General features: G+C 38.6%; 3 protein-coding genes and 1 long non-coding RNA gene across 6 annotated transcripts in view; 1 reads left to right on the top strand and 3 right to left on the bottom strand.

The window, feature by feature from the left end:
- si:dkey-237i9.1 (SEC14-like protein 1) overlaps positions 1-1,074 on the bottom strand; it is a 42,422-nt gene extending 41,348 nt beyond the window's left edge. Inside the window, exon 1 of the mRNA XM_053638790.1 lies at positions 848-1,074. The gene's annotated coding sequence lies outside the window, so the exon portion shown is untranslated. The remainder of the gene's footprint in view (positions 1-847) is intronic.
- A 64-nt stretch (positions 1,075-1,138) lies between these two features.
- LOC128616226 (uncharacterized) lies at positions 1,139-7,234 on the top strand. 2 transcript variants are annotated; one of them, XR_008387391.1, is made up of 5 exons: positions 1,139-1,641; positions 2,198-2,394; positions 4,484-4,540; positions 4,778-4,918; positions 5,355-7,234. It is a non-coding gene; the product is annotated as an uncharacterized LOC128616226 (long non-coding RNA). The 2 variants fall into 2 exon arrangements; XR_008387390.1 differs by lacking the exon at positions 1,139-1,641 and having other exon boundaries at positions 1,660-2,394.
- A 3,224-nt stretch (positions 7,235-10,458) lies between these two features.
- LOC128616224 (endonuclease domain-containing 1 protein-like) lies at positions 10,459-13,707 on the bottom strand. Of its 2 annotated transcripts, none has more exons than XM_053638792.1 (3): positions 13,604-13,707; positions 12,249-12,690; positions 10,459-11,835 (listed from the first exon to the last, which is right to left on the bottom strand). In XM_053638792.1, the coding sequence occupies exons 2-3, from the start codon at positions 12,552-12,554 to the stop codon at positions 11,224-11,226; spliced, it is 918 nt and encodes a 305-aa protein (XP_053494767.1). In that variant the 5' UTR covers positions 12,555-12,690; positions 13,604-13,707; the 3' UTR covers positions 10,459-11,223. The 2 variants fall into 2 exon arrangements, with proteins under 2 accessions (XP_053494767.1, XP_053494768.1); XM_053638793.1 differs by having other exon boundaries at positions 12,249-12,686; positions 13,604-13,683.
- Positions 13,708-17,777: 4,070 nt separating this feature from the next.
- LOC128615772 (endonuclease domain-containing 1 protein-like) lies at positions 17,778-20,491 on the bottom strand. The gene is made up of 4 exons (XM_053638094.1): positions 19,972-20,491; positions 19,404-19,646; positions 17,903-17,947; positions 17,778-17,786 (listed from the first exon to the last, which is right to left on the bottom strand). Exons 1-4 carry the CDS (start codon positions 20,299-20,301, stop codon positions 17,778-17,780), a joined length of 627 nt encoding a protein of 208 aa, XP_053494069.1. The 5' UTR covers positions 20,302-20,491.
- Between the last annotated feature and the right edge of the window lie 2,396 nt (positions 20,492-22,887).

The raw sequence follows: 22,887 nt of genomic DNA, 5'->3' as shown, positions 1-22,887 counted from the left end.
GACAGACAGACAGACAGGCAGAGAAAGATGGACAAATAGACAAAAACAAGCATGGAGACACAGAGTGAGAGTGAGATAGAGAGAGAGAGAGAGACAGAGAAAGCAAGCCAGAGAGAGAGATCTGTTTATTCATACATTTTTTCACTACAAAAATCTTGTCATGCCGATAAAGCACACATTCAATTGAGAGTGAGAAACAGAGAGAGAGAGAGAGGCCCATTTATTACAGGTTCATTCCAGTCTACGATCTTTGGCACAGTTTTGCTGACAGAAATGACAGAATTATTCGGCTGTGAGTTGGAAGGATGGAAGGTGTAACATGGCGGCTGATTTAGTGCCACTGAGAACAAAGATGGCCTTCGACAAAGTTCTGTCAGTGAGAGAAATTTCTCACACGATGCTCATCTAAAATCCACCAAAAGGACGACAGCAAACTTATGAGACAGCTACAATCCCGTAAATGAAAGAAATATCTGTATTTCCTGTGAGGGAAATTATTCATTTTTACGTATTTATAGTTTTGTTCTTGTTCTGTTCATGTTCATCTGAGGATAACGCCTAAGAAGGCCATGTCACATCACTGAGGTCAGTACAGAATGTTGATCTGTTTAAAGAGACACAAACATGTTCTTCTGTTCAAGGTTCGTCTGCACATCTTCAAGACCCTAAAACAAAGCCTGTTTGAATTGCCTCAAACCGCATCTTATCGGTACACAGAAGTGTGTCATGCTCTGTGTTTCATACATATAGTAGTGGTTCAGCACGAGCACTTCAGAGCACTCTCATTATTCTATCCTGCTTTATTCTATCCTGTATTAACCATCTTTCTGTAGTAAACCTTTTTTACCTTCAGAGAACGAGTCTGCGAGTGTTGTCTAATTTCCACGAAATTCCTCAAACTCGTTTTTGTTTTTAATTTCCAGAACAATTTGGCATCCCTGGGTGGGCTGCGTGAGTCTTTCAGCTTTTCTGGACAACAAGCAAACCGGAGGACACCTGTGAAAAAGTTTCACCCTGATTTGACACGAAGGCGATTCGCTCTTTATTGTGCAGAGCGAAAGACCGATGCAGCCTTACCACTGACTGGTAGGAATCATCAAGAATTTAGAATTAGAATTTGAATTTTATGAAGTCGTTGTGTATTGCTGTCTGTATGGAAGAGAGTCAATGATATAAGAAATGCGCGTATTACATTGAGAGAAGTATTACATGGAGCAATTTCTTATAAGAAGTTCCAGGAACTTCGCCTCTGCAACAGCAGAGATATTGGTGTTTCTTAGATCACAGCTTCAAAATTAAGACATATACCGATGGGTTTATATAAAGAGAGAGATAATAACGGTAAAAATATTTGCTAACGGAAAGAGTCCGGTTCACTCAATAAATAAGTAAAGAGAATACTTATTAAGAAGCGCAAGAGGCGCAGTATTTTTACGGCGGATTATTATCAAGTGGCATGCCCCATTGACTCATTCCATCATATCAACAGTACGTGATACATTTGGCAAATTTAATGCACAAGTAAATTTTACTGAGAAAAATAAATAAATAAATAAATAAATAATTTTAAAAATTTAAAAACGAAGGGAAGACAAAACTGTAAGTCCTACCAAATTGCTGTATGTGGACTCGCCCTCACAGGTAAACTCTTTTACATTCTTAAGATTTGCTCTATTGAACCTATAGGTTATATGATTAATTGAATGTGTAGAGATTTGGCACACACTAGAACCTTTTCTGTCTGTGCACGAGAATGCATATTCACTTGATTTTCATAGCATGTTAAATTGATTAAAACTTTGAAAGTTATAGAAGCTGTAAAAAAAAAAAAAAAACGAAAAATATGGGAAAAACATGTAGCAAAGCACATCCTGTGACACATGCTATGGTATGTACAGGGTGCTCAAATGTTGATCCTTATATCACATTTATGTGTGTGAATTATGGGGAAGGATGTTTGAACCAATATGATGTATGGGTTAAAGAATGTGGTTTCCTAGAAAAAGATAGTTTTCTCTTAGACAGTTAGAACAACTGAAATTTAACATGGAAGCAAAGGAGAGAGATATTCCTAAAAGTAAAAAAAAAAAAAAAATATGCACAGTTTTTGGCTGACTGGAAGGCATTTGCTGAATGGCAGAGCGAAGCACATAAAAGAGAGAAAAAATGTCAGGCAGGGCCTTCATCTGTTTCTCAGTGTGCTAAATTGCAGAAAGCCGATCCTGACCTGGACTCCGCCCCACTGTGACGCCCACAGCCAGTAAGGAGGAAGGGACCTGCAGTTTCAGAGGCACTTGCTCACGATGAAGCGGCCCAGCCTACGCCACTCTATCCGAACCTGTCAGACCTGAGCCACTAACCCCCCACCAAACTAGGCACCTGGGAACAGAAGAGGTGATATCAGACACCCAAACTATCAGTTAGCTCACAAAGAACAGGAATATATACACACACCCACATCCCACATTAGTCAGACTGATAATTCACAAATGTCTGAACCAGTCATGACCCTTAACCTTTTAAAGTATAATGCCTCTCCTTTTACACAGTTACCATGTATATCTCTTGTAGTTAATGGAAAAAGTGTCACATTTTTGGTACAATCGGGAGCAACGTCCATCCATCCATCCATCTTCAACCGCTTACTCCTTTTCAAGGTCACAGGGAACCTGTAGCCTATCCCAGGGGGCATCGGGCACTAGGCGGGGTACACCCTGGACAGGGTGCCAGTCCATCGCAGGGCTCAATCACATACACACTCACACACCCATTCACACACTACGGACACTTTGGACATGCCAGTCAGCCTACCATGCATGTCTTTGGACTGGGGGAGGAAACCGGAGTACCCGGAGGCAACGTATTCAGTAATAAAACAAACACTGCGAATTAAAAGAATCCCCGAAAATGAGTTAACGGTCACTCCGCTCCATGGGCAGGACATTCAGTATTAGAACGTTTCTCTGAACCACTAGTTTGTGAATGTGAAAATGGGAAATGAGTAACCCACCAATTCCTAATTTCATCTTCATGTCCAGTCAATCTACTGGGCAGGGACTTAATGTGTGTTTTACACTTAAATTTAATGTCCTCACCTCAGGGAGTAACAATAACTGATGACTTTGGGAACTCCATTTGTTAGAGAAACAGGGCTCTGGGTTTATCAATGGTCCATGCATAACAAGCCTAGAGGCTGTGCTCGTTTGTTGATGTTGGCACATGATAAGATGATGGACAACTATGTTGAATTTATGCTGTCCTCTGTCCTCCATTGCACAATGCAAGTGCATGAAGGAAGAGACTTTAATTTTGAGAAAGAATGGTTTATGGATATCCCAGAAAGCGAAGAGCTGTACCTAAAGGCACTATATTGGTGTGACAAAATTTGTGCATGTTCAGTCGAATTGAGTGACACGCAGTTGTGTGTATTTTTTGTCCCAGAATCAGCGCCTCACGTCTCATTAGCCAAAATAAAGAACAAACAGTAGAAAGATGTGGGACTGTGGGTCAGATTATGTGAGAGTGAAAAAATTACAGATTGGGAACAGAAACCCACCTCTAACATATGGTACAGCCTGACACTGGGAGTTTATAAAAAATTCTTTCAGGAAATGTGCAAAGTTAACCTGGATGTACAGTAATATGTCATGACAAGGGAATGTTTCTGAACCTTGGGACAAGCCCCACACACCTAGAGATACACTCACAATTGAAGAAGGTGCCTCTTTAGGCCCAGATAATCGCAATACCCTCTTAAATCAGAAGCTATTGAGGGAATTAGGCCAGTATTTAATTCACTACTTAAAGCAGGGGTCATTGTTCCCTGTCCTGACTCACCAGTGCACGCTCCAATATTTCCAGTGTGAGAAGCAAAAAAAAAATCAAAATCAAGACCCTACAACGTGATGAATGTAGATTTGTACAAGATTTGCAAGTGGTTAATGCAGCAGTAAAACAGAGAGCTCCAGACGTGCCAAATTCTTACACTACATTAAGCCAGGTTCCAGCAAATAGCGAATGGTTTTCAGTCGTAGATTTAGCTAATGCGTTTTTTCAGTATATCTCTTGATAAAGACAGTTTCGGTTTGCATTCATATTTGACGGATGTCCTTACACTTTCACTCGCTTGTGTTAAGGGTATTGTGAGTCAGTAATGATATACACCCAAATGCTGAAGGACAGCTCCGCACCTCTACTACTTTCTCCAGGGCACAGTGTGAAACTGACAACATTAAATTGTTGCAGCATCTTGCTAAGGAAGGGCACAAAGCCAGTCTCTCCAAAATTACAGTATTTAGAACAAGAAGTGAGATTTCTTGGGTCATGACATTTCTGCAAAGGGAAAGAAACTCTCAGCTGACAGAGTATCTGCAATCCAGAAGATTGATGAAGAAACAGGTTCTATCTTTCCTAGGTTCATATTGTAGTTCTTTTTGCAGAAGTTCATATTGCAGAACTTTCATTCTAAGCTATACCATTCTAGAAGCACCACTCAGAGAGATGGCATATGGCAATGACAGGTTGGACAGCTCATTCTCAGGTAAGTTGGATTGAGTCGCTGCAGAGCAGCAGCTGAGAAAGCTGTGGTGGCATCCAAAGACCTGATAGGCTACTCAAAATTGAACCTCTTGGTTCCACATGAGGTGTTGTTACTCCTACTTGAACAGAAAACCTCACACCTGTCCACCCAATGGTGGCTGCACCATACTACTAGATATGCCAAATGTCACTATAAAACAATGTAGTGTTCTTAACCCTGCTACTCTCCTTCCAACAGAGGGAGAAGGGGAACCACATGATTGTGTGGTTCTGACTAACGAACTCTGCTCCCCTAGAGTCGACCTGAAGGATGTTTCATTGGAAAACCCAGATCTGATCCTTTTTGTGGACGGTTCAGCATCACGTGATCCAGAGACAGGTAAAAAACGAGTGGGCTATGCAGTAGTGACTGCACACGAGTCGGTCTGGCAGGAAGTCTCCCCTCAAACCTTTCAGCACAAGCAGCTGAACTATATGCCCTCATAGAGGCATGAAGACATGCTGAGGGACAGTCAGTAAATATCTACACAGACAGTAGATATGCCTTTAGGGAAGTACATGATTTTAGAACAATTTGGAGACACAGGAACTTCCTGACGAGCTCAGGAACACACATAGCCCACCACAAACTAGTCTCTGTGCTGCTGGACGCAGTCCTACTCCCCCCAAACTATCGCAGTATGCAAATGTGATGCACACACTAATAAATTAGACCCTGTTTTCCCAGGAAACTCTCTAGTGGACAGTGAAGCAAAGGAAGCAGCTGCATCTATGGTCCCAAAACTCAAAAAAAAATAATCACTCCTTCTTTACAGCTTTCAGACCTCCAAGCACGAGCTACGGTGGAGGAAAAGGCTGTGTGGTGCAAAGCAGGCCGCACGGTTGTTGATGGAGTTTGGCGGTGCCCCCAGGACTGTCCTTGTCTTCAAAGTTGATGCATGGCAGGGACCATGCGTCTAAAGGGGGCATAATAGTTGCATTAAGCATTGGTTTCTGTAATTACTCAAAAACAAAAAAAAAATTATTTACGATTTTTGCGCAACTCATAATGTGGGTTGAGGTTTGAAGGCAGAGAAGGCCATGTCCCTACATCCAAACAGGACTCAGACGCGGTAGTGATAATGGCACACCTTTTGTGAGCCATGCCCTTAAGTAGGTGGGTGAATATTTGGGTATTGACTTAAAGCAGCACTGTGCGTATCATCCAGCTAGTGGTGGGGTGGTAGAGAGAGAAAATGGGACACTAAAAAACAAACTGAGCAAATGCTGTTCTGAAGCAAATAGGATGGGCTTAGCCCATTTGGGATACAGTTTGGGAGACCTCCACACACAGGAATTGGACCTGTGACAGCTCTTCTTCCCGACGCTGCAGCATGTGATGATGCAATGTTAAATTACTGTGCAATCCTGTCCTCTGCTCTGCATTCTATCCACGAGCATGTAAAGGCAGCGCTTCAAGCTCCAGCCATGGGTCCGCTGCATGATCTGAAGCCCGGAGAGTGGATCGTGATCAAGGACTTCCGCAGGACCAGGTGGAACAAGCCACGGTGGTCCCAGATAAGCCCACAAAATTCTTTAGTAGACTATTGCTGCAGATTGGACGTCAATTAGTAGTTAAAAGCCCGTATGATGTTGGCCGCCTCTGTAATCCGTTCTGTTTCACCTTTCGTCAGAAGAATCACTGCCAACAGTGCTACTTGCACAACATCACATGTCACCTCATCACGCAGACACATAATGGTTATTCTATCATTGAACACATGCGATCTGCAATATGCAACCGTCCGCAGATTTGCGAGACGGGGTTTGATTGGCTGAACTCAGTACTCGGGGGATGGGACTCGTGGATATTAACCGTCTGCCTACCAATAGGTGCAATGATTCCTCATGTCTTGCTCTTCTTGCCTTTTATTGTTTCTCTCATTCGGAGCAGTCTCTCACGCTCATTGAAATCACTAATGACCAAACACTGATGTTGACAAAGACTGATTATGATCCCCATGATGACCAATTTGACTTGTATCCTAAACCTGACTGGGTATCAGATTCTCCCAGCAACACTGACGATGACGTCCCATTGACATCCATTTCAAACCTATTGTAAATATTCCTTTGACCATGATGAATCTTATTTCACTCTAAAATAAGCTTGCTTGACGACAGGATACTTTATATCCGCAAAAACAGCCTTAGCGCCTTCATTATGTCTGTATAATGATGAATTCAGTTGAACTGTGAAAGGTTTCTGAAGTTCTGATGTACTCCCAGCATAATAATTTCTCTGTTAATTTTAGTTATCATATTTTGTAATGATAAAATGGGGGAAATTTGAGAGAAATTATTCATTTTTACGTATTCATAGTTTTGTTCTTGTTCTGTTCATGTTCATCTGAGGATAACGCCTAAGAAGGCCATGTCACATCACTGAGATCAGTACAGAATGTTGATCTGTTTAAAGAGGCACAAACATGTTCTTCTGTTCAAGGTTCGTCTGCACATCTTCAAGACCCTAAAACAAAGCCTGTTTGAACTGCCTCAACCTGCTTCTTATCTGTATACAGAAGTGTGTCATGATCTGCGTTTCATACATATAGTAGTGGCTCAGCACAAGCGCTTCAGAGCACTCTCATTATTCTATCCTGCTTTATTCTATCCTGTATTAGCCATCTTTCTGTAATAAACCTTTTTACCTTCAGAGGACGAGTCTGCGAGTGTTGTCTAATTTCCACGACATTCCTCAAACTCGTTTTCAAGAATGTTTGTGTTTATGTGAGAGAGGGATGATGTAAGCACAACTCAGTCATTTTCTTTCATCGTAGGTGACAACTCAGTCATTTTCTTTCATCGAGAACACGCTCTCACACTTATAGAATTCTGATAAAACTTTACTGCGATCATCTCGGCAAGTAATAATCTTTAAAACATCACTGATTACGTTTACATGGACAGCAGTAATCTAATTATTGACCTTATTCTGAATAAAACAATATTGTGATTAAGATGTTTACATGAGTTGCTTTTAGAATACTCCTGTCATGTTCCCGTTTTACATGTTATAGAACATAGTTCGATTAATGGCACACGTCATTACGTCACTGCGCCACGCCATCTGACGTTCCCTCCAGAATTTCACATATTAACATACAGTTCATCTTCGTTATGGTACCGTATACAGTTGTGGGTGTTTCATTTTTAATTTTATGTACGCTTCAAGTGCAGTTAATTATTTGTCATGCTATACGTGCAAATAGACGACTGCTTGAAGCCGTGAGTCCAAAACCACATACTTACCTACTAGCTATTTATTAGCCAAAATACACGTGTTTCTCCTACTATATAGTAGGTAAATACGCAGTTTTGGATGCAGCCTCGCTCTCTTGTTTGCCATCAAATGCTTGAGCACTGCCGTGTGTGTACGTGTCCTGTCACAAAATGCGGTGAAAACTCCCACACGGCGTTAATAGTGTGATTAAGGTGTGTACATGTCTGTAATGCACGACAATAATGCGACTAAAACAGGAATACTCCACATGTCTTAATTCGATTTGTGTTTACTTCAAGTATGACTTTAGTCGAATTAAGGTCATAAATAATTGCTGTTTACATGCTAGTTTCTTAATCAGAGTATTGTCTTAATCGGATTAATATCGGATTATTGTTGTCCATGTAAACGTACTGACTGAAACCGTACGGTGTAAAATCGGCTTAACGGCATTCAGTTCCTTTTGTCGAGTCCAAATCAGAGCAAAATCGATACGTGTGGTTTGTTTGTCATATCTTTTTTAAAACTTTGGCCTCAATCTGCACAAAAACTGAAGGAACAAACAAACAAACAAACAAACAAACAAACGTTGTATGTGGGGTGTTTTGAAAACATCTTCATAAATCTCATTAGTCAGGGATAAAAAAAGCAGAACTGTGGTAAATATTGGCACTTATCAGCAAAATTTTAGCTATGTGTTTTTAATTATTTATTTATTTATTTATTTTTAATCAATAATTTGGGTTCATTAAACCACTAAAATGTAGAGGAGGAACATGTGGCCTATTTATCCAGACTGCACCGTAAATAAAATTCCCATGATCACATTTCACAGTAAAACTATTTTCTACACTGTGTGTCATATACCAAGTAAACCTTTATGGCCTAATAATTACTTTTGCTCCCTCAGTGTTGGATTGAGATGCGACCTGCTGCATTTCATCACTCCCTTTGTACACATGTTTTACATTGCTGCACTGAGGTCAGTATTTTTCCAGCCTCATCCGTGCTTTACATTAAGAGCAGATACAAAACCTACATCACATGAAGAATAGAAAGAAACAGATATATAACTGAAAGTGATAGTTAGGAAATAATAACAGATAGAGGTAATTAAATACCTGAAGTGGTTCAGTTATTATTATTATTATTATTATTATTATTATTCAGTGAGATTAAGCTGTAAGCTAGAATCTCTCCCTAATCATGTGTACAGAGGAATAAAATATCAGAAGGTTCTGAGGTCAGTCTGATTAACATCTCAGTCAGAGTAAGAATCAGTTTTTCATGGCAGAATCAGAGATGAATTAATCATATGGATTATACATCCATCCATCCATTTTCGATACCACTTATCCTTACTGGGTCGCTTGGAACCTGGTGCTTATCCCAGGGAGCATGGAGCATAAGACGGGGTACACCCTGGACAGGGTGCCAATCCATTGCAGGGCAAAATCACATACACAATCACATTCACACACCCATTCATACACTACAGACCCTTTGGACATGCCGATCATTGAATCATCATGAATTTTACTCTGTATAGACATAACAGACTGGCATAGACAAATTAAATCTGAGAAAACAAACAAACAATCAACTAACAAACTAACTAAATAAACAAATAAATACACATTTTACTTTAGACATTAAAAAATATATATTAAACTATGAATTTGTAAAAATTATTTGATGTAATATATAACTATAGTTTTTATTAACATTTTTTAAAACAATTCCTTTTGTATAAACATACACACAATTATTACATGAATTTAAAACAAAGAATTTCATATTTTTAAAATCAATTATATTAACATGTTAAATAAATATGTAATATGTAAATATGTTAAATTTATCTATAGTTCATGTATATATAAACTAGAATTGTTTTTATGTATATTGATTTAATTAGATTATTTGTCAATAAATGTATTTATAGCCTTTATTATTATTATTATTATTATTATTATTATTATAGCGCATATGATTATATTTAGATACATTTATTTCTAAAGCACACACACAGTGTTATAAACCTGTAACTCAGCTCCCTCTCTGTACACACTAGTGCAATGGCGCCACCTGCCGGACATTCATTCTAAATAATAATAATAATGTTACAGTTCTTTATAACAGGGGTTACCAAACTTTTCCAGGGCAAGGCCCCCCAAATGGCATTAACATTTGACAGAGGCCGCCCTTTTGCAAGATGTCTTTAAAACACATTAAAAATACAGACTTCTGAATATTATTATTATTATTAATAATAATAATTATTATTATTATTATTATAATAAATTTTTAATATATTATTTTATATAATAATAATATATTTTATTAATAATTACATCTTATAGCTTTACATTACATTACATTAGGAATTGATTGTGTGTGTGGGGTTGTCTGAGAGTGAGCATTTATTTTTCACACCAAATTGTTGAGGCCCCCCGGGCGCTCCCTGGCGGCCCCCACTTTGAAAACCACTGCTTTATAAGATTTCACTGCAGTTAAACAGCTCAGAGTTTTTATAAAGGAGCTGAAAACACAGCAGACATTTAGCATTAAAACTTCTTCTACACAGAAAGTGTCACTGTACAGTGTGATGAAATGATGAGGCGAGAAAATCCTCGACTTTCACAGCAAACAGTGAAGTTTTATTAAAGATCTGCAGGATAATTAACAGACAGAAATGTATGTAATTATACTGAATATAATATTTGCATAATGTTTAAAAGTAGTTTTTATTAGCAGAGAAGCAAACCTAATAATGTTGATTAAAAAGCTTTTTGCATGAGTGTACAAGTGTTACAGGAAAAAATGAAGGTTAACAAAGTGTCTGTTACACTGCTTTTACACTTTTCTAACAGAGAATCACTGACTGCACCTCCTTTTGTGCTGATGGAGGAAAAAAAGGCAACACACACACTGTAACCATAACAACGCTCTAAGAGTGCCAGCTGGTAAAGGCTAACTAACTAGCCTAGTTTGTGCTCAAGAGTAGATCTATTATTCTCAGTAATCCAGACGAAATAAAGATTAATGTAAATATCGACAGAGAGATTTTCCCTCTTTATATTCATTCACTAATAAGACTAATTTTTCACCAGCACTTTGTCCTCTATGTTTGTTTTTCTCACTCACCCCCCAACCTGTGACCTGATTGGTCAGGAGCTAATAAAGTTTCAGTATGACAAAAAGAGTCTACTTCCCGTAGAGTTATCTGTAAATTGTGTGCTGTCTGAGTGTGAAGCAGCTGTAAATAAACACCTTGATTCAGTACATTTAAAAATGCATCAGAAGATGAGATGGAATATATTACAGAATTTTTATGTTTCTTGCTGCATACGTTTTAATCAGCATTAACTAAATGAAGTTGGTTTTTATGCGATTTTTAGATTTAAAGAGAGAATTTCAGGTTAGAAAAGAGGCTGTATTTTCCCAACTGGTAATCTTGGAAATACACTGAATATCCGATTATACAATTTTGTGAGTCGTTCGTTCAGGTTGTCAATGGTGGGCGTCCGGACTCGAAAGTTCTCTAGCTCAGCGATGTAGGCCTTCGATGTGAGTTTCCTAATATTGTTTCTATCGGTGCAACAGAAAGCGCTCCAAAAATGACTGGGGATATTAATTCCGTCTTTATACTTTTTCCCGCCTCTTGTTATCGGTATCCAATTATTCCCTGGAACGACCCCGGTCACAATGTACACCTGGTGATTTTGGTCTACCCTGCAAATGTTCTTTATTTCATTAATCATTCGTGTCTCCACTTGCTGTTCCCATGCCCCGTTGCTGTTTTGTGTTTGTGGTGCTATATTGGTTAAAGTGAAGGTGGAATCAGCTTGATCCTGATTAGCAGCAAAGCTACGTGGAAACACGTGACCTCGAGTATACCTAATACCATTATTATCGTTACAGTTTTTATAATCTAAGTTCACAGCCTGCTTAATTATATTTCTCACAGTTGTTTCCTTTACCGGGGAATCCATCATCTCTGTCTTTTTTTTATATTCTTCAATATCTTCAAGCTGTTATGGAGGAGAAATGAAACAGTAGAGAATTAAGCACAAACACATAAAGCAACTCACTCAACACACTGTTCATGATAAATGAAACACAAAAATCATTTTACAGAAATAAAATCCATATTATTGGTGTAAAGTCCAGTGTATAGATGTCTCTTATACTGAATTTTAAATTATACTTACAGTGCAAAAAGAAAGACTTTTAAAATTGGAGAAGGGAATGTTTTATTTATTTGTTTGCTTGTTTGTTTGTCTACTGACTTATTTATTGCATGTACAATTTTTGGTTATTTTGCATTTACTTGCTACTATCAGTCTCCAAACAGTGTTTCCTGCTTGAAAATCATTTAGTTCAGAACTTAAATGATACATATGTGAATAAATCAGTAATGAAAGGTTTAAACACACTGACTGACCTGAGGTTCAATTTTCCATTCATCGCTGCGTTTAGTTTGCCCTTGATGTAAGAACTTGTAGGCCGAGTAAACAGGGATCCTCCTCACAGTGTCATACACGGTGGCAAATCTGTATGCGTTTTTCCAGCGCTGACAAATCGTCTTATACTGATGTCCAGGGAAGATAGTAGGGATGATGATTTCACTTCCATTATGTGGGTTTCGGATGAAGAATGAAGGACAGGATTGTTTAAAAGAATTGACAACCTCCGTCAGGGTCAGTGAGGAGAAAACGGAGAGCAGGAGCACCAGAGCGAGGAGCTTCATCCTGACAGGAGGAGTGTGTGTGAGGAGTGTGTTTGAGGAATGTGTGAGGAGTGTGTGTGGAGTCTGTGAAGCGTGTGTGTTTAGTGTGTGAGGATTCTGTAAGGATTGTCTGAGATGATGGAGAACAGAAATCTACCTGGAGACAGGAGAACAGAAGAACCATTAAATACATCAAATACAGTTAAAATGAGGAGAGACCTGCTCTTATCAGTAGATTGATAGACAGTTAAGGGTTGTGACTGTAGCTCAGTGATCAGCCTGTACAGTGGCTGTGAATTCTGTTTTTTAAGTAGGCCAGTGATCATTAGAAATCCACACACAGATTTGGTGCTTGGACCCATAATATCTATCTATCTATAAACTAAGGGTTCCATAAACTAACTAATTGACGAATACCTTCACTAATCACTGCTGTAGGAATGTCAACTAGTCATTTGGTGGAAAAACAAAGTGAGTCAGACAGTACAGAAAGAAAGCAGCTCTATGAACTGTAATTATGAAAATATCTCATACTCGTTAAAGCCATTTTTACAGTCGACTGCACAAGTCTCCACTGGGTAAATTACTATTTTATTTTGCTTTAAAGGACAGTTAACACTTTGATATGTCTTTGCATGAAGTGGAAGGTGTGTGTGATACTGAACGGGATAGATCATCTAGTTTAGAGTCAGATCAGCGGTGCATGGCAGCACAGAGAGTTTCAGGACGTTACTGAGGCTGGAGTTGAACAAGGTGTTAAAATCTCCCAGATAATGCAGTAGACATTTCAGCCTCCATCCACCATTAAGCACAGAGTTTATTATCATTCAGCTATAAGCAGCTTCCACACATCTTATGACCATTTCAAATGCACACTTTGTGCTTAACATAACACACGTTCATGAAAGTAATGTTTGGGAGCATATTAGATATTAGTTTCTCTTAATTATAATGTGTGTTACAATTATCTGTACACGTTTATAATCAGTACAGAACTCAGAAAGGGAGAGATAGTTAGTTAGATAGATAGATAGAGAGAGAGAGAGAGAGAGAGAGAGAGAGTTCCTCACCACAAGCTGCAGGAACTTGATGTTGAAGTTCAGTAGAAGGTGTGAGATGATCGCAGGAGGAGATCTTTATCTGTAGAAGGACGGCTGGTCTCTCGCTCTTCTGTCTCAGATACTCACCTTTTATAACACTGCTGTCACGTACATTTCTCACGTGGTGTAGTTGTGGTGAAGAACAAGCTAATTTCCTTTTGTTACACATTGGCACTGCCCACTGTCTCAGCCTCCCAAGGAAATAAAGTTTAATAATTTTTTTTTTGTCTTATTAAACCAAGAGAGGAAAAAAAAGAAGCAGAAGAAGGAACAACTGTTTATCATGTAGTTGCTATAAGATAAGGAAATTGTTTCACTGACATTCCACAACATTAAATGTAATTATAAATGGATAAAATGTATGATGTGTTGTTCAATAATCAATTAAAAACTGTAAATAATGGTAAATTGTTCTGGTATAAAACACTTGGGGACGTGCTGTTATGGGAAATAATCACCTTGATGATGGTAACAGTAATTTTCCTTCACTTCACCTGCATCACACCACCCTGTTGTGAATTATTTTCCTGTAATAGCACACAGTGTTACATTTTATTCCATATCTAATGCAGTAAATGTTAGTTAAGGGAACCTTAAGTCAAGAATCAACACTTTATTTACATCTACAGGAGCAGAAACAGCTTTTTGGAACAACATCAGTACAGAGAAGAAACACGTTTATTAGAGAAAGAAGAGTGAATGAAACAGTCATATCAACCTGGAATAATCTATTGCTGAAGTTCATTACTAATGAATTATTTACAATGTTGCAGTTCTAATGTCTGCAACCACCAGTTCACACCTCCAGACCTCAACAAGTCAGATCAAAACTTATGGTTTTTTTTCATGCTTCGTAGGTGGAGACGGAAGCAAGTGCAGCTATGCAGATCAGTGTCAGTAATCCAAAGGGGAAAGGCGAAGTTTGTGGTTGTTAAACAGGCAGGGGTCAGGCGATCATCAGGCAAACAAACAAAACTAGGCAAGGCAGAGAATCGGAGTCGAGAGCAGAAACAATGGTCAAAGTCACTTTGGCAAAACACATTGAAAAGGCTTGGAGAATGGCAGAGAACAAGTAAACTGAATGTTTACTTTGCACCGTCTGAATGTTCCCAAAGTCTCCTTTATGCTACGAGTGCGTGTGTGTGTGATTGAGTGCAGGTGTGTGTGGTTAGAACTCCGGAGAAGGCGGGCGCGTGCGTGTGTGGGAAGTGTAGTCCTCAGTGGCCATGTCTGTAGTTCACGGTGCCTTCTGGGAAACTGAGTTACGGTTTGGCTGTGATATGACAGTTTTAACACACACCATGGTGAGAAAACATTTCACTAAGCAGAATAATGTAACAACTTCTTAGAAGTTTTCACAGCAGTGTTTTTATAAAGAAGCTGAAAAGCTGTGATGAAATGAGGTGACAAACTCCTCCACTTTCTCAGTAAACAGTGAAGATTAATTAAAATTCTGTAGGTCATTCAACAGAGAAATGGGCTTATATTACACAAAAACAGAAAACAATACAGTATGGTGACTGTCTGTTCATCTGTAATTCCACCTCAGCACTGCTGAATTCTGGACTGAGGCAAAGGCACGATCACTTAGATGTTGTTCTTATAGCAAAGGCCATGAGTTAAAAATATTCAGTCATTTATGGTCATGCAGAAAAGAGAAAGACAAAACAAAATGTTGTGCTCTTGCAAAATGCAGAAAACAAACAGGATGCACTTTCCACTGCATCCATCTCTGTGAACGTTCTGGAGCGCGTCACAATAATGAACAGAAACTCAGTGTATAACTGTCATACAGACATGAGAAATATGTCTATAGAAACCATGAAATGCCTAAATATCTTTTAATGAACCAATTTAAATCCAAAACAAATATTCTCTGATTATGTAACATGCATGAAACTAATGATAGGTGCACTTTTTCTGTCTACGCTCATTAGCACGGATAGACACATCCACCCTATTCATATGGTAATGACCCATGCGAGCTGAACAAACATCTTAAATGCCCCCATCGATGTGACAAAAATGGCATCAAGCTTCATCAGATTCATTGACTTTTCATCGCTTTTGGATGATGGAATGCTACACAGTGAAGAAGCTCTTCAGATGGTCCTGGACAGTGAGGAAGAGTTTATTATTCCTCAGAAGATGAACGGATGCATTTTGAAGAGCGACTCGATCCAGCGGAGGAAATAAATTCGAATGAGTAGTCATTTATTCTTACTTACATTAGTTAACGTGTTATGTTTAGATAAGCAGGTACATATTTTACTAGACAGGCTATTTCCCAACTATATTGCCAGACCGAAATCAGACGTTATTTCGAGTGAAATATATTGTCAAGGATATAGGCAACTTTTCATTACATCTAAATGTCATACAAAAACAGTATATAAATTTCATGGAGTATAATATGATAGAAATATGATATGATATGTAATATGATATAAAAATAATATGAATGTTTAAACTATATTTAATTGGCCTAGTTTTGGCTAGATTATGACCAGTGTTTACTGTGTTGCTTGTGCCAGGAATGGCACAAAGGTGTGTGACAGTGTGCTCAAAATCTCTGTGCCCAAAAATGTGCCTTTGACCCATGGCCATTGACACAGCCTAGCATTACAGCCTCTCTAAAACAAAAAGTGTCACGCAAAAGTTAAATCAATGCCTTGTTTAATTGTGAATGAATGAACAGGGTGGTTTTCACAAAATGTTGTAGAAATGACCCTGGCTTACATAATCCAATACTCAAAAGTCTTGTGAAAATATATTTAAATATATTTGTGTTTATACTAACAAAGTTAAAACTTCCTATTTTAAACAAAATTTATTAATTTTTTTTTAAAACAAAAGTTGGTCTGCATAATGCAATGAGACTTTTGGCATTAAAATGCTAAAATTGAAATAAGAACAAATGTCAGGGCATGTCAAAACATCTCCAGGATCCAAAAAATGCCTCTGACAGCTTTAGAAAGCCACTGGTGGGTTTTTTTTTTTTTTTTTTTTTTTTTTTTTACTACAGCTTGCAGTTTTAACACACACTATGCTGAGAAAACATTTCACTACATGGAATAATGTAACAACTTTTAAGAAGTTTTGACCTCAGTTAAAAAGCTCAGCATTTTTATAAAGAAGCTGAAAACAGCAGTGTAATGAAATGAAGGTGAAAAAATCCCCCACTTTCAAAGCAAACAGTGAAGCTTTATTAAACATATGCAGATTATTCAACAGAGAAATTGATTTATATTACTGATATACAGAAAACAATATGGTTATTTTTGGTTGATTTCTAATTCCACCTCAGAAATGTTGAAATCTGGACTGTGATTGGTCAGGAAGTGTTGATTAATTTTCTATAAATTGACAGCATTGAGACAGGTTCCTAGCCAACATTGATATCTGGGCACGAAATGGGTTATGGGTTCCCATGTGGGCATGCGCTAAAAATGGGCAAATTATATGGGTCCCATATGGGTCAATATAGGTATGACCATGCTGGATGATAATATCGATCCTTCATAGGATCTATGTGGGCAAAATGATTTTAGGGCTGCGACTAACGATTATTTTGATAATCAATTAATCGGTCGATTATTTTTTACGATTAATCGATTAGTTGGTTTAAAAGGCCAATTTTTATTTCCTGTATTTCTTCGAAAAAACACGCTATTTCACATTCTGCCCAATGTTGTCCTTCAAACATTGTGCAAATTGAAGGCTATGAAAAAGGTATTAAATGTATCTATGTGGGCTATGCTGAGAATTGTGCAAAGGATTAAAAAAAAAAATTAACATTATATTTTAATAAAACAAAAAAAAAAATCAGCTGATTGTCCATAAGCTTTAAAGTTAAATCACTACATTAAAAATGCTAAAAAAGAAAAACAAAAGCACAAACGAAGTGTTAACGGGTAAGAGGCTAAATGTTCTGAAGTAACACACACATTCACTCATTTGAACACAGTAACATGTTGTACATTCTGGGGGGTGTAAATGCGGTGTAAGGACACATCTGAGAACTAAAACTTACACCTTATTCTGGTGCTGAGAAAAGCTGATGAACACAGTCTGGCTGAAGTTAGCCACTTCCCTGTTCCTTCCCTGCACGTGTGTGTGTGTGTGTGTGTGTGTGTGTGTGTGTTTAAGAATCCTGCAGTGAGGGAGGGAAGGAGAGAAAAAAAGAAAAACACATCTCTGAAGCTCCTCTGACACTGTCACAGATTCAGCCAGCATACCATCAACACCAGGTCCTTTAGCGCCACCTACCCGTTCACAATCACCTGAGTACTGACCTGCCACACCTGTATCACCCTAATCAGGAACCATTCATAAGCACACCACTATCACATGCCTGTTGTCTGGTTTTGTCAGTCTCTACGTGAGTAGCTACCATTCAGGCTCCCTTCGTGGTGACCTCGGGTATGAAGCGCTATCCGCTTTCTCCAGCTTTCTCCAGAACAGAGGAAAGGACTCGTCAGTTAACTGTGTTCGTACCCTTTGAACTGTTGGTGCCATCCCTGCTCAGGCGGACGGCTACGAGGGACTTTCTAGGCCAGTGGATCTCAACCAGGGTGGTGCGGAGCGATCAGAAGTGGGGTGCAAATTGTTTTAAAGAAAAACAAACAGGGCATTATTTGGGTACTCTGTGTATTTTATTGCCTTTCAAATATATTAGGTATTCGCCACATGATAGGGGAGGCTTGGGGGAGGGCCTTTACAAAAGGTTGAGAGCCTCTGTTCTAGGCTATATACTTGCTTGCTCGCTTATTGTATTTATCTCTGCCAATCTGTGAAATAAATATTCCTGTTGATCTTCATGTCTTCTCTGCGGTTTGTGACGGACACGCAGCCAGCTGGCGTGGCTCATGACATGAGAATTAAACTCTTACACGCCTGAGAGATGATAAAACCGTTTCTCCAGAAACACTTCTGATACCACGAAGACATTCTTCTGCTTTCTTCTGAAGAGGGAAAAAACCCACTAAACCAAACTGTCGCAATAATGTCTAGTTAAAAAAACAACAACAATAAATAAAACAAACACATTTTTACATGCGCACAAACAACCTGATCAAAATCCGATTTAGGAGGATTATTCATGTGCTGTTATTAGAAACTAATCAGTAATCAGTGTGTAGCGGTAACTCCGCTGCGTCACACCACCCCGTCACTGATTATTTTACTACAACACCACCACACATGCTGTGTTTTATTCTTTACATCTCTCACCATTAAAGAGCTATACGATCCCTAAAGCACAAAGCAGGATAAGTGTTTCTACAAGCAAAGTAAAGCACACCAAAGCAGCTCAGCTTCATTAAAACGTTTTCATTGTTTTTGCTTTTGGAAGAAGTGGATGAAGCAGTTTTAGGTCTAACTAGAGAACTACAGGGAATGAGCTCGGACGGTATGAAGTCTTACACAAACCGCCAAATACACTGAAATCTTGTTTATACAATGTTCTGAGGCGTTCATTCAGCAAATCAACACTCATCTCACTTAATTCATAAGTCTTGTAGTTTGGTTCATTTTGCCGAGAGAGGTAGGCCTTTGAAAATCTTTCCTTCTTATTGATGTCACAACAGAAAGCAGTCCAGTAATAACTGGGAATGTTAACACCTTTGTCAAATGTTTTAGGTTTATTTTTTTCTTTTCTTGTTATGGCTATCCATTTATTTCCTGGAACCACTCCAGTCACTATATAGGCTGGTTTTGCACGATTTGGCCTGCACTTGGTCTCTATGTCTCTCATCATTGGTGTCTCTACTTGTTCTGCCCATTTGCCATTGCTATGTTGTGTTTGTGGTGCTACATTGGTAAACGTGAAGGTGGAATCTGCCTGATCCTCATCAGCAGCATACTGACGTGGAAACACGTGACCTCTAGTATAAACGATATTAGTATATTTTCCGCTCTCTTTATAGTCTCTGTCCACAGCCTGGTGAACAAACTCATTCATCTCAGCATCAGAGATCTTCTTCATTTCTGGACTGTTCTTATTGTTTTCCAGCTGTTAGGAAGGAAAAGAGAGTGGAAGGAGCTGTTAGTCAGAAAACCCATTAACATGTCCTTCATGGGAGTAGGAAACAATAAAATTTGCAGCACAGGAACGTTTTAGCTTTCAAAGAGAGTTTGTGGAAAAGGTTTTAACAGATGTTTACCTGAACTGAACACACACTGAAATGTGAAGTAGGAAATGAAATAATGGAATGACTCAGTGACTGATGCCGATTCATTCAACTTAGTGACTCATTCAAATGGTTTGTGAAGAAATTATGCATTATGATTAGATGGAGTTTTTTGAAAGGGCAGTCAAACTCAGCAGCTTCACTCACCTGAGGCTCATTTTTCCACTCTTCATTTCGGATATTTTTAGAAAGAGACAGATTCATGGACTCTTTTTGACCAGAGAATGTGTAGGCTGAGTAGACGGGGATCCTCCGCTCTGTGTCATAGAGTGTTGCAAATCTGTATTTGCTGTTCCAGCACTGACAAATCTGCTTAAACTGATGCCCCTTGAAAACAGTCGGGGTGATGATGGTTTTTTTATTCGGGCTTCGGATGAAGAACTCAGAACACCTAGACCTGTCAAAATTCTTCACAACTTCTGACAGAGCCAGTGAGGAGAAAGCAGAGAGCAGGAGCACCAGAGCGAGGAGCTTCATCCTGATACACAGTGGAGGAGTGTGAGAGGAGTGTGTGAGGTGTGTCTGAGGTGATGGAGAGCAGAAATCTACCTGAAGACAGGAGAACACAAGAACCAACAATTTAAAGACAGACAGTTGTCACACTAAATATTGACTTTGTTTAGCTTAAAGCAGAAAATGTTAAATTGCATGATTTTGTTTTACAGAATTTCTTTACATGCACCTAAGACTTCTGTACAGTATACGTACATATATATGTATGCTTCTAGTTTAGTGAGTGGGACTTTCTAATTTTTGTTATGCACACAGCGTTTGTTGATTTAAATAGTGCATGGTGTTGTTTATGGGTATATTAGCTGTTCTTAATTTGCACTCATGCATTTCTTTTTTTCTTGTGTGATAAGTTTTTTTTCTCCCCACGAATATCATGATATGCAGTTCATTCTGTACAGCATGTAAACAAAAACATGAAGGGATATACTGTATGTACTATTTGCAAATAAGGTCAAAGTTGTGATTTGTTTGTCATGCATGCAGACACTTGGACTGTAAGGTGCTGCTTCTTACTGAGGTAAAGCTAGTTTCATATTCAGAGACTCTGGTTTTTGTGGTCAGTAGCTCACAGATGGCACATCTAACCTATTCTAAGTTAGGAAACTTTTTCATATGCTACTGGGTAAAGTTGGTTTATTATTATTATTATTATTAAAAAGCCACATTAAATTGTTTTATTCAATTTCACAGAATTCTTGAGAAGGTCTTCCACAGATACTCAGTACATGACTTTCATATTTTTGAACTGTAGGAAATTAGAATAATGGGATGGCCCAATCTTCTAAAAATGACCTTTTATATCTATCTGTGTCGCATTTCAAACTCGAATCAAACTTGAACTGCAAATTTATTAGACTACTGAAGATGACTTAACAACTTGACATGACTTTCATGCTTTTGTATTTTTCAACTTGTATTTGAAAATATGGCATGGGAAAGTCCTCCATTAAGCAATAAAAGTCAGTTAGGAACAGTCCTATTTTTCTGAAACGTTCTTACCTACACACAGAATTATTGAATGTTAGGGTAATATTGGTTTACAGGAGATCATGCCTTAAATAATTAAATGAAAAAATAATACCACAATTCTGCTACGGCCTGGCGTCCAATTAAACTGCATAAGTGCACCACACTTATTGATTTATTCATATAGATCATGCAGGGATATTATTTAACATATTTATTCATATCTTGAAATTACTTCCTGGTCAGCATAAAAAAAGGCATTGAAGCTGGAATTGCAATTGGCAGCCTGTAGGGTAGTCCACACGGTGTCACACACAATGTGCAATAATTATCTGTAAAAGTTTATAAACAGTACAAAACTGAGAGAGACACACACACACACAGAGAGAGAGAGAGAGAGAGAGAGAGAGAGAGAGAGAGAGAAAGAGAAAGAGAGAGTTTCTCACCACACGCTGCTGGAACTTGATGTTGAAGTTCAGTAGAAGATGTGAGATGATCGCAGGAGATCTTAGTAGAGAGATCTTTATCTGTGGGTGGACCGGCTGGTCTTTTGTTCTCCTGTTTCACACACACCTTTTTAAAACACTGCTGTCACATACACTTGTAGTCATTATTTCATGTCTATCTAACTCCTGTAGAAGTTGTGGTTACTGCTAGAGCAGGTGAAACTGCCATCCTTCTTCCTCTTCTTCTTCTTCTGAATTGTGTGGAAGGTACTAAAATGAAATAATGGAATGACAGTGAACTATACTGAATCTTTCAACTTACTTGTTCATTCAAAAAGACTGAATCGTTTGTGAAAAATTTATGCATTATGATTGGCCGTATTTTGTTAAGGGCAGTCAAACTCAGCAGCTTCTCTGTCACACAAACATATACACTGCTTCACTCACCTGAGGACTATTTTCGCACTCTTTGTTTCAAATGTATTCCGAAAAAAAACAAAAACAAAACAGATTCACTGTTTCTTTTTGACCAGAGAAAGGGTGATGGTGATGTTTGTTTCTGGGTTTTGGATGAAGAATTCAGCACACTGGATCACCTTCATAAAATCCTTCACAACCTCTGAGCTCAGGAGCTTCATCCTGATGCACAGTGGTGGAGGGTGTGAGGAGTGTGTAAGGTGATGGAGAGCAGAAATCCACCTGAAGACAGGAGAACACATGAACCAATAAATACCTGCAATACAGTTAACATGGAGGTGAGACCTGTCTGCTGCTCTTAACTATAGAGCGATAAGGCAGTTTTGTGGCTGTAGCTCAGTGCTAACCCTGTGAAACACAAATTTCTTGCTTTTGAATTGTATTAATTGAGTTTCTCATCACAAGCTGCTGGAACTTGATGTTGAAGTTCAGTAGAATATGTGATATGATCGCAGGAGATCTTAATAGACAGATCTTTATCTGTAGGAGCACTGGCTGGTCTTTTGTTGTCCTGTTTCACACACTCACCTTTAGATACACTGCTGTCATGCATATGTGTGGTCATGAGGTTTTGCCAACCTAATTTCAGTAGAAGTCGAGGTTACCACTAGAGCAGGTTAAGCCATCCTTCCATTTGCAACATTCTACTTCTTCTAAATAA

Source organism: Ictalurus furcatus, chromosome 12 (assembly GCF_023375685.1).
Source record: "Ictalurus furcatus strain D&B chromosome 12, Billie_1.0, whole genome shotgun sequence".
Classification (NCBI taxonomy): Eukaryota; Metazoa; Chordata; class Actinopteri; order Siluriformes; family Ictaluridae; genus Ictalurus; species Ictalurus furcatus.
This window is presented reverse-complemented; position numbering and strand designations above follow the sequence as displayed.